Source organism: Lutra lutra, chromosome 10 (genome assembly GCF_902655055.1).
Source record: "Lutra lutra chromosome 10, mLutLut1.2, whole genome shotgun sequence".
NCBI classification, from domain to species: Eukaryota; Metazoa; Chordata; class Mammalia; order Carnivora; family Mustelidae; genus Lutra; species Lutra lutra.
Window position 1 is genome coordinate 20,467,154 of NC_062287.1, and position 12,357 is coordinate 20,479,510.

The 12,357-nt window shown below is 36.7% G+C and overlaps 1 protein-coding gene across 3 annotated transcripts in view; it reads left to right on the forward strand.

Moving 5' to 3' along the window:
• CCDC15 (coiled-coil domain containing 15) overlaps window positions 1-12,357 on the forward strand; it is an 87,738-nt gene that overhangs the window by 4,261 nt on the left and 71,120 nt on the right. For 2 of the 3 annotated variants that reach the window (XM_047692827.1, XM_047692825.1), the window contains exons 3-6: window positions 1,638-1,787; window positions 2,343-2,534; window positions 9,534-9,647; window positions 12,073-12,139. In XM_047692827.1, the coding sequence (XP_047548783.1) occupies window positions 1,638-1,787; window positions 2,343-2,534; window positions 9,534-9,647; window positions 12,073-12,139 (523 nt within the window). The remainder of the gene's footprint in view (window positions 1-1,637; window positions 1,788-2,342; window positions 2,535-9,533; window positions 9,648-12,072; window positions 12,140-12,357) is intronic. The other variant, XM_047692826.1, reaches the window with a different exon arrangement.

Sequence of the window (12,357 nt, forward strand, 5' to 3'; positions counted from 1 at the left end):
GAGCAGACAGATAGTGGAAGTTAAAGAGGAAGCATGACTTTAATCTGGGATTTGAGTTAATTTCGGCCAGGTGTTCAGGCTTTACTACCTATAGCTCTCCTTTGCAATTGTTTTACCTAATTGTTCTTTGAAACTTGTTTTGTACACTGTACTCCTATGGTATGGATATATAGTTGTATAGAGTATGGGGTAGATTTCTTGGAAAATTTAATTTTTTTTTTAAGATTTTATTTGTTTATTTGACAGAGAGAGATCACAAGTAGGCAGAGAGACAGGCAGAGAGAGAGGAGGAAGCAGGCTTCCAGCTGAGCAGAGAGCCCGATGCGGGGCTCGATCCCAGGACCCTGAGATCATGACCTGAGCCAAAGGCAGCGGCTTAACCCCCTGAGCCACCCAGGCGCCCCGGAAAATTTAATTTTAATTGGAACTTAGGCTCATTTGATTTTAAGAGTTAGTGACTGCCTATGAAATATTTGGGCACCTTCTGAACTAGAATTTGGAATCACTGTGTTAGAAGAAGGGCTCAAGAGAAGTATGATTTTATTTAATTTGAGGATTCCTTTTGAAAAAGCAACAGTCGAGAGAAAAACAGTGCAGTATAGGGCTATACTTCTAGCTCTGGTACTTGCCAGCGATAGAGAGCATCTTGGGCTACTACTAAAGATTAATCTTTCTGAGCCCCAGTTTCCTCATCTTTAATATAAGAGATAAGAATACCTTCTACTGGAGTTAGTGTTGGGGATTCAGTAATATAATGTAGTTAAAGCGCTTATCTTGTAGCAGATTAATTCCTTTTAATTATGATGCCTGTGGTTATTCAGAGCACTTCGAGAAAGTGAATACTGACCAGGGACTCAAATGGGAAAAATTATTATAGATTGTTTAAACTATGTTTTGGAATTGCACATTACATAAATACTGAGTGCCTTTATATTCAAGGCTCTGTGTTATATACTGTAGGGGAAACAAGGGAGAATTAGATACATTTCCTGTCCTCAAAGTGTACCTAATCTAATGGGGGATTTGAGAAGTGTTGCTCTCAATTAATGTCAATGAGAGGTTCTATAGCACAGGAGAGCTCAGAAGAAGAAGGGAGTGTGGAAGGTCCTAGGTGGGTGGGTATTAGGTGATCTTAAAGAATGAGAGTAGACCTTTACTTTACTTTACTAGATAGAGATGACAGGAAGAGCATGCTGTGTTAAAAATGGAGCATAAATCTGAGCGTGAAAGCATTTTATAATAAGATATATTTAGTGAGTGGTGAGCAATAGGACATATTTAGTGAGCGGTGAGCAGTTTTAGGAAATGTGTGACGTAAGATAGGTTTGAATTGGTTCATTAAGAATTAATGAAGACAACTTTAGTTGTCAGCTCAATGAAAAATTAAGATTTAATTTGAGTTCTCACAAATTCCAGTTTTTAGTTTGTGATCTGGTTTGAGTTCTTGGTACTCACCGGCTATGTCTAGATTATCAGCTCTGAACTCCTGTGATTTCCTCACTTTACTGGGAATTCTGGATTATAGAACTGAATTATTTTGTCAGGATTTTATCTTGACTGATTTGTGCTTACAACAGAGCCTTAGTGGGCAAAAACTGCTGACACTTAAGTTTATTTTCTATCTTTCATCTTTCAAGACTTCAGCATATATGATTGAAGAAGAACTAAAGGAACAGCTAAGAAAAAAACAAGAAGCTCTGAAGCGTTTTCAGAGACAAGTCAAACGCCGAGTAAATCAGCAAATCAGGCTGAGAAAAAAGCAGCAGTTTCAGAGATCTTATGAAGCAGTAAGTTCAAAAGTGAACCTAAGTAAAGACTGAATGGAAAGTGTGTGTTACGAGATAAGCTGTTAGGCAGTAACAGAATCACTTTCTTTGGATCCCATACTTTGTGTAATTGCTAGGGAGGACAGTAAATTTGCATGTGGAGAAACTGTGTTTTATTCTTGTGTTGTTCTGACTCACATTTTTTTTTTGCTTTTACCAATAGATAAAATCAATGTCAGAATTTTGGATTTGGGTTTGAATTTTGGCTTTGCTGCTTGCTGGCTATGTGACCTTGGGCTTAAACTTTCACTTATACTTATCTTCTGTGGACTAGTTTCTTCATGTATAAAATGGGGTTATGATACTTGTCTCACAGTGTTGTTATGAGAATTAGATAAATAAATTGTTAGCATGTAGTAGGTGCCTGATAAATATTAGTTTCTTTGCCTGCTAAAACTTCTTCCTTTCTACCCCCACCCTAATTTAAAATCTTTGGGGCTGCTTATAGACATTATTTGATTGTAATGGCTTGAGTGGAACCTCACTAGAAGAATCTCACTTTCTTCCTTTGTGTAGGCAGAAAAAGAAGGCTCTGTAGCCATGCAGTCTTCAGATCCAGCACATTTAACTCCTAAAAGAACAAGTGTTTTTCCAGACAACTTGAATGCTGCTATTGGAAGTTCTGGGTTACCTCCTTCCCAGATGCTTGGGGATGGAATGGATGATAGAGAAAATCAGAATGAATTATTCCAACAACAAGCCCAGGCTGTAAGTACATATTCATTTTATGTGTATGATTTTTCTTAGATACAGGATCTATCTAGGATATGAAGTAGGGATTAGGAGGTATCACATTCAACTTCACTTTTAATTACCTTTTTTTTTTTTTTAACCATTGTAAAGTGGTGAATAATGAAATAATGTTTATTTTTTATACATATTTTGTATTTCTTTATTTTTGGTAAGACAGTTTAGAATCATCTAAAGGAAGGTGCCAAAGTATGGGTCAAACCTTATAATAAAGCTTTAGGTCAAAGAACAGAGATTCCCCCCGCCCCACCAATTATACTAGAATTGTGTTATGGGTAAATTATTCTGTTTGTAGCATATGGACAGAATTGATTCCTAACTTCTGTCGCAGATAGGTATATGGGGAATTTCATTCATTATTTTTGTCTCTTTTTACTCTTTTCTGTCCTTTAATCAGATTATCATAATAAGTAGATCTATAGATCAAATAATAGTATAGTAAACTCGGAACATAATTAGAATTTTAAAATGTAACATATCTAGTAATTGATTTTACATATCTGTTATTTATTTATTTGTTAAAGACTTATTTATTTTAGAGAGAGAGTGTGGGCAGAAGGCAGAGGAAGAGGGAGAAAGAGAATCTCAGCCAGACTGTGCTGAGCAGAGAGCCCGATGTGGAGCTTGGGCTGAAAACAGGAGTTGGACACTTGACTGACTGAGCCACCCGGGCACCCCTTACATATCTGTTATTTAAAACTTAACTACCATTAGTAGGTTCATCCACTCAAATCACTTGACACCAGGCACTCGATTCTCCTTAGTGTCCATGAGCTTTTTGTCCAGTTAATACCATAGTCTTCAACTCTGCTGTGGGAATTATACTTTATCTTATTTGAAATGTATCCCTAGAGGGGCGCCTGGGTGGCTCAGTCATTAAGCGTCTGCCTTTGGCTCAGGTTGTGATCCCAGGGTCCCGGGCTAGAGCCCTGCATTGGGCTTCCTGCTCAGCAGGAAGCCTGCTTCTCCCTCTCCCACCCCCCCTGCTTCTGTTCATTCTCTTGCTGTGTCTCTTGCTGTCAAATAAATAAAATCTTTAAAAAAAAAAAGTATCTCTAGGGATAGTGAGAGGAGAGCAAAAATGGAGATGATGATTATTTGGGGTGCTTGGGTGGCTCAGTTGGTTGAGTGCTCATCTGTTGGTTTCGGCTCAGGTCATGATCTCATTGGTTGTGGGATCAAGCTTTGTGTGGGACTCTGGGCTCAGGGGAGAGTCTGCTTGAAAATTCTCTCCCTCTAACCCTTCCCCCACTCAGGCTTGCTCTCTTTCTCTTTAAAATAGATAAATCTTTAAAGAAAAAAGAAAATGATGATAATGTGAAAATAAAGGATTTGTAACTGCTTGTGTGCTCAGTCATAAGTATGAAGCAAACTGATGGTGTGTTAGTGTCAATAGGGAAAAGCTTATTAAAAAGCACATGTTATATTGAAATACTTAAAAAAAATTTTTTCTCTTTGCCCCAAACTATGACATTGCTTGATTTGTAGTAATCATTTTATAAATCATTTGTTTCCCATTTTAAGATTATGAATAATTTGTTGAGCAAATATTTATTGAGCTAGGCACTGCGTGAAGTATAAGGCTAGAACATTGATGAAGACACAGTTGTTGCCTTCATGGTGCTCGTAGCTATACTCACTTAGTGAGGATTTTACTTCATCTGTGTAATACATAAGTAGCACACATCAGTTCACAGATACTCGAATATACTGTGTTTGTTAAACATTGTAGAGATACCAATGAAATGTGAAATAGGACCCTTCGTGGGTTATATTTCCAAGCAGAGATATAAAGCTAACAGACCCCAATCTATTAGATAATAATATAGACATTTGCTGTATTTAATGAAAAATTGTGCTACAGGAATTCAAAATTTTAAAATTCAAAGAGATATTTGTGGGAGAATTCCTGGTAGAGGTGGAATTGCGCTGTATGTGTATTTTGAATTGATAAGGTGAATTGAATTGGTAAATTCAAGAGAATTTTGAGATAGGAGGAACAATGAAAAGTCTAGAATATGTAATGAGCTTCGTATATTTGGGAATAAGTGATGGAACCATTCTAATTGATAATTTACAGAGGAGAATAACAGAAAATGAGGCTAGATAGGTAGGAGCAAATCAGGTTATGAAAAGCCTGAAATATTACAAAACTTAAAAAAAGTTTTTATACCCTGTTGTTTTTTCTTAGAAGTTGAACTACTGAAGAATGTTCGGTGACCTAAACTACTTTAAGCCTACAAACTTTTGCCCCTACAACATCATGACAATAGATGCTTTTTAATTTTATTGTTTCTGTTGCAGTTTTTATCCACTAGGTGTCACTAAGAACTAGACAGTGAGACATTGTTCAAGCACTAACTCCCTTGGTTTATCTAGAAGTGGTTGAGTAAATGGTGAATGTAATTCACTTTCTGAGTGTCAGTGAACTTTTCAATTTTCTTGTGTCTTGGAGTGATAGAAACATAGAATCCTGGAGTTGGAGGGTTTTACATGTTCATCTGACATATTGAAATACTTAAGGATGATGTGACTTGATATCTGGGGTATACTTCAAAAATAACGTAAGGGTGGGGCGCCTGGGTGGCTCAGTGGGTTAAAGCCTCTGCCTTCAGCTCGGGTCATGATCCCAGGGTCCTGGGATCGAGCCCCATATCGGGCTCTCTGCTCAGCAGGGAGCCTGCTTCCTCCTCTCTTTTTCTCTCTCTGCCTGCCTCTCTGCCTACTTGTGATCTCTGTCTGTTAAATAAATAAATAAAATCTTTAAAAAAAATAACGTAAGGGTGAGATGAAGCAGGGTGTTATAGATAAAACAACATTCGCCAGGAAATGATAATGTTAAAACTTTTTTGTAGTATGGCTTCCGTCTACATCTCTGTATGTTTGAAGTTTCTAATATGTTTGAATTTATTTATATTTTTAATTAAATGTTGGAAATGACATTTCTAGTCTAACCTTTCTTTTTATAAGGAATTCTTTTTATAATGTCTCATATATGAATGCCTAGTTTCTGCTAGAACACTGTCACTGCTTAGCAACTGACTACTTTTTAGACTATTTCATTTTTAGAAGTCTTGAAATTATAAGTATTTTTTCAATGTATTGAGGCAAATTCTTCTCCCTATAATTTTTAACCATTGGGTCTAGTTTTGTATTCTCAACTAATAGAAAATAAAATACCATGGTCATCTCTAAGAAACTTAAAGTATTTGATTATAATTATCATTTTTCTTTTTTGATTCTTAAATTCCTAATGTTTTCTGTCATTATAATCTTGGTTGATTTCTCCTGAATATTATTTAGTTTTTCAGTGTTCTTTTCAAATATGACCCTCAAAACTGAACATATCACTATACCCCAAATGTGATTTTCCTAGGACTTCTCTTATTCTGTACCCACGCCCCATCTTCCACTTTTTAAATAGTTGGTATTACCTACCTGTTCTAAGACAGATTAAGATTAGGTACCTAGGGTACCTGGGTGGCTCAGTTGGTTGAGTGACTGACTGCCTTCAGCTCAGGTCATGATCCCGGAGTCCTGGGATCGAGTCCCACATCTGGCTCTCAGCTCCATGGGGAGTCTGCTTCTCCCTCTGACCTTCTTCCGTCTCATGCTCTCTCTCACTCTCTCTCTCAAATAAATAAATAAAGTCTTAAACAAACAAACAAACAAGATTAGGTACCCAAAGTTAGGAACTATAATTATAAAACCAGAAGAAATTTCAAGTGTTCCCATAAAATAAAGCTAGCCAAGCCCCGTGCTTTTTGTTAAGACTGATATTTATTTCTTGGGATTGAGTTTCTGTTGTGGCCCTTGGTAGCTTCATTTTGGTGGGGAATTGAAGAACAACTGATCATTGTTTCTTTCTCACCATGAAATAACTTTTTATTTATGCGCAATTAAGCTTATCACTATTTTTTAGCATGGTATACCTCAGCTTTTTATTTCTCACTGAATCGCTTACCTTATTTTTCACTTTTATTCTCTCTTTATATTGCAAGTTTTCCAGCTTTTTCAACCTGGAAATAATAGTTCATGTTGTGATTAAGAAAGAGTTAAACAATGTGAAATCACCTAATAAGTTTTCTGTAATCTATCACTGAAAAACTAATGTTTAAGTTTGGCTCTTTGGCTGCAAAAATTTGTTTTATTTTAGGAATATGCACGGGATAATAAAGACAGATCAGAAACTCACACAAATCTAAACTCCCTTAAGGAGTGTGTGGCCAGACAGTTTTTCTAGATCTCCAGTAGCTCCATTGATTACACAGCATAGGATCTTTGATCTTCCCACTAATATTTAATCACTAATTTGATTGATTCGGTCATCCTCAAAGGGTGATCGACCTTTCCTCATTGTCTGAGGACATGAGACCTTCAGTGCTAAATCTGGACAGTTCCAGGAAAAGTGGCAGAGTTGGTTGCCCTGTCTATACATAGGCTTCTCCCTTATTTGCTTAATTTTCTACTAACTCGTATTCTTATCATCACAGCTCTGAAACTTTGGCATACATAGGCTCCTTTAGCCTCTTTTCTCCAGCTTTGGACCTTTAGGTTCATTTCTGTCTCTGACTTTTCATACTTCCTAGTTCATTATGTAAGATAAGGAATCTTCACTGGCCCAGCCTGCCTTCTTGAGGAAGATCCATGTTACTGGCAAGCCTATAGCTTGGGATGCCCACTTAATAATAATTTGATTTGTAACATCTCCCTCTTTTCTGTGTTTTTGTTTAATGCTTATTAACATTCACTTTGGTGCTTGCAAAAGTTTCCTGTGGCTGCTGTAACAGATTACCTCAAACTTACTGGCTTGGAAGGACAAATTTCTTTTCTCGAAGTTCTGGAGGCCAGAAGTCCAAAATCAGTTTCACTGAGCCAGAATCAAGGTGTCAGCAGAGCCTCTGCCACAGATTCTAGGATAAAATTTTTTCCTTGACTCTTCCAGTTTTTGGTGTCTGCTGCATTCCTTTTCTTGTGGCTACATCATACCAATCCCTGCTTCCATCTTTACCTTACCTTCTCTTCTTCTGTAGGCCAGATCTTCTTCTGCCTCTTTCTCATAAGGACAGTTGGGATGGCATTTAGGGCCCCTGTGGATAGCCCAAGATTATCTCCTCATCTCAGGATCCTTAACTTAATGATATCTGCAAAGACTCTTTTTCCTTATAGAGTAACATTTACAGGTTTCAGGGATTAGGACCTGGTGTCTTTGGGTGTCCATTATTTAGCCTGTTACCGTCTTCATAGCTGGTCCTTGAAAGGGCCTTCAGGTTGAGGCTTGATGAAGGGTTATGGTAATAACAGAGAAATGGAAAGACTATAATGTATATTCCAAATGCTGGATCAGTTGAAATATCCTGCTTAAGGGACTAAAATCAATTTGTGACTCTAATAGAGGTTTGGAGTTGTGGGAGATGAACATTATATATCCTTATTTCATATCTGTTACGGTAGGTATTTTGAATCCTTAGTCACATTGTGCAGGGCAATAACATTCACTATACTTGGTAATGAGTAAAAGCAGGCATATGTGTGGCTCTGTATTTTTCATAACCTCAGCTGCACATGGATCTCTTTTTGCAATATGATTATCTGTATCTTGACTCCTTTAGCCACTCTGCTAACCAAATTTAGAAGTCTTCCTCTTCGCAGAATAAAGAATAATGTTTCAAGCTGATTTCTCTGGCTGGAGGTGTAGACCTTTAAAGGTTTTATTTATTTATTTGACAGAGAGAGATCACAAGTAGGCAGAGCAGCTGGCAGAGAGAGAGGGGGAAGCAGGCTCCCCGCTGAGCAGAGAGCCCGATATGGGACTCGATCCCAGGACCCTGAGACCATGACTGAGCTGCAGGCAGAGGCTTAACCCACTGAGCCACCCAGGCACCCTGGAGGTGTAGATCTTTGAAAGCAAGGGCAGAACAGAGGTGATTTACTGTAAGGAAACTGTGCTGGTAGTGAGAATGTTTTTATCCCTACCTCACTATTAGTAAAAATCAAGGTGTTTGTTATTTATATCTGGAAATCGTGGTCATGATTTGCCTTTAAGGGAGAATTGATATCATTAAACTTTTACTGGATGGGTTAGAACTGGTCCTGGTTTTGCCATAATTTTACTGAGTAGTATAGGGATATACTTTTTTTCCACATGGTGTAGGGCTCAGCCTAAAAAATGGTACTTTGTTTATTTCTGTATTTTCTTTAAGGGAACATTCTGTGCAGATTTGTGAAAAAAAATAGTTTTTGCTTCTCTGAAAAAGGAATCAAAATAGATGCTTAATGAAATTACTAGGTGGATAGAAGGAATGAACACAAAGTCAGCATATTTTATATTAATACTTATTATCGGCTGTTATTTCAAGTACTTGAAACAAATGGGTTGAGATGTTTGAGTTTGTGTTCTGAGTTAATAGAAAGGCTTCCTGGAAGAAGGGGGATTTGAGAAAAAACTAAATAGCTACAGTCTTCAAATGTTAGGGGTGAAGAAGGAATTCTTGTAAATAGGAAAACAGAATTTTAGAGGGACGAGGAATGGAGTCTTCTAGCAAGGAGTGATAAAAGTGATTAGGCATGCAGGGACTAATTGAAGAAATAACTTCTTATTGAGAAGGTGAATGGAAGGTAAGGAATGTATCTGCTCAATCATTTCTAAGTTTATTAATTCACACTCTCAGGTTCTGATATTTTTGTGTACATTCTTATTAGCACAAAGCATATGTTGGTAAAAAACAATTTGAATAACAGCACTTAAATCAAGTTATGAAATGTAGTATTTTAGAATAATGAAAATCATGTTAAAATATTATCAGCAGACCAAAGTCTCCTTTGCAGGTAATCCTCTTGTCTTAGGTCTGGCATTTTTTAATAATAGGAGCCTTTTTTCCTGTTGGAACACTTAGTGAATTTGGTATTAAAACTTTAGCCTGTTTTTGTTTGCTCTTTTTTCCCTTGTCCTCACAGCTTAGTCAAACCATGAAACAGGCCCGTCACCGGCTGGCATCCTTTAAGACTGTGAATAAAAAAAATGTGTCAGTGTTTCCAGACAGTAGAAGGAAAACCTCTCCCCCACAAGAGGTAAATTAATTTCTAATAAATTATTTTTAAAAGTACAGGTAAAGATTTATTTATATCTCAACATTATTTAAAGCTGTAAAAGTAATTGGAAATAACCTGAAATATCCAATAGTAGGGAATGGTTAAAAAATTATGGTGTATCCACATATAGCTATTCTAAAAATGATCATATTTCATGATATGAAGACAAGGGAAATTGTGATACAAAGTTAAGTGAAAAAAGTAGGATATGAGATTATATACAATATATTCTCAATTAAAAAACTTTATTCAGCCAACATTTATGGAATGATTATAGCAGGACTTGGAGTAGAGAAAAGATAGATAAAGATCCTGCAAGGAGCTTCTGTGCTTGTAGGGAAGCAAATAATAAACAAGCAAATAAATGTAGAATATAATTTCAAATGATAAGTGTTTAAAAAAATAAAGCAAAATAGATTAGGAGGGAATGCTGTGTGCAGAGACAAAAGCCTGGAAAGAAATGGACCAAGAGGTTAATGCTGATTATTTCTGGTTAGCATTAATACAGATGATTTTTATTTTTTTCTCTCGGCTTTCTCTATTTTAAAAACTTTCCAGAGTGCACATATTTTACTTTATAATCAAGAAAAAAATACTATTTTTTTAAAAAAAGAAACTTCTAATTCAGAATACAAGATTAGAGTGAATAATTGGAACCTAAATGTAGAGCTAGACTTAAAAGGATACTTAAGGTGATACTTGTAAAATGACATTGTTCTGTGCCTATTTATTTCAGTGTTCACAAGTTTGGATGCTAAAAACAAACTCATGTATTTTCCTGTGTTTACTCATTTTGGCATTAATTTCAAATTTTGATAGGTAGCACTTAGTAAAATGGACCATTTCATCTTTTTTGCTCTTTTTTTTGGCCATGATCACCTCTGTCCCTTACTTAGTTCTTAGTTTTGCTTCCTAGATTATATATATATTATATTTTTTGTATTCTTTTCCTTAAGTATCTCAACACAACCACCAAAAACGTTTGTGTCTTTTATGTTTGCAGTTTGTGGAATACTAACTTACAATGTCTCCCCTTTCAGTGGTAATTAAGACGTAGTTAAATATAAGAAACAGGCGGGCATGGGTGTGTGTGTCATACATGGCATTTTGTCCCAGATACATTCAGTATGGTTACCTTTTTCTAGCATTGCCATGTTATGACTCTCAAGATATTCTTTTGTACCTAAATTCTTCTTCGTGGCTGGTATTTTGGACAATTTTCATACCTAAGGATTTGGCAACTCCAGTTTGTGACATTCAACTGACTCCAGAGTACTGTTAGAATGAAGTGATTGGACACATTCTAGTAAACCAGAAAAAAAGAGTTATCAGATCCTAGAGACTCATATTTTATATTGTGTGAAACATGTTTAAACCTTTCAGTTGATGTTTTTCCAGAAAAAGTACTGTTTACAGGTTTGACTGAAATAATCGTTCAGTAGAAGGGAAAAGGATTAAGTCTGAGATAACATCCTGTATAAACCAGTTTTATACATCAAAGATGCCATTTAAATCTAATTCATTATGATGATGGTGATGATGAATTCAGACTGACTGCTGCTTCCAGAGAATGCATGTGTATTTTTCAACTAAGACATTGGAAATACCTATTCCATAGAAATGAGAATGATAAAAGAAATTAGTGTAATTTTTTGTATTTCTTATATCAAGTATGTGGTCTTTCCCTCAAATCTGAACAATTTTCTCCTCCCCCCCCCCCCCCAGTTGTGTGAAGTGGAAATCTGCCAGTCAGAAAGGACATAATCTATAACCCAGTTGAACTCCGGTTTCATTTCCTTGTTAGACTTATTTTTACTGACCTTAGAATCTGTCTGGTTGTTATTGTTATTCCAGATTTAGAGATACAAATAGAAGATATATTTGCTTGCACACTGTCATTTCACCAAGACAAAATCATAAACCTCTTAAAATTGATTCTGGCTGGGATAGGAACAAATTGTCATTTATAAAGTTCATATATTCTAGCAGCCTATTTCACTCCATGTTCCTGTGTGATTTGTTTGTAAATCTGAAGTAGAATTCGACCACTTGTTTTTCTTTATTCTATATTAAACCATCCTCATCTGTTAAGATCATTCCAGATCTGGGGCACCTGGGTGGCACAGTGGGTTAAAGCCTCTGCCTTCGGCTCAGGTCTGATCCCAGGGTCCTGGGATCGAGCCCCGCATCAGGCTCTCTGCTCAGCAGGAAGCCTGCTTCTCCCTCTCTCTCTCTCTGCCTGCCTCTCTGCCTACTTGTGATCTCTGTCAAATAAATAACTAAAATCTTAAAAAAAAAATTTAAAAAAAAAAAGATCATTCCAGATCTTTCACAAAAACTCAACTTAGTATCATGAGCATGTTGCTTTCTCTAGACCATCTATATTTGTATTATTTTTTTTCAGAAAGCACTTTGTAGGAAACCATCATCCCTCAAGATAAATACAGGAACAAGAAGACAGTTGACCTTTCATGGTCCGTCAAGGTCTTTGGTCTTTTAACTACTTTGCATTACCAGAAATTTATAGAAAATCAGGGAGCGCAATGTAAAGAATAAAGGGAGGGGTGCCTGGGTGGCTGCATTGTTAAGCATCTGCCTTCGGCTCAGGTCATGATCCCAGGGTCCTAGGATCAAGCCTGCATCCCTACTTCTGGGTCCCTGCTTGGCAGGAAGCCTGCTTCTCCGTCTC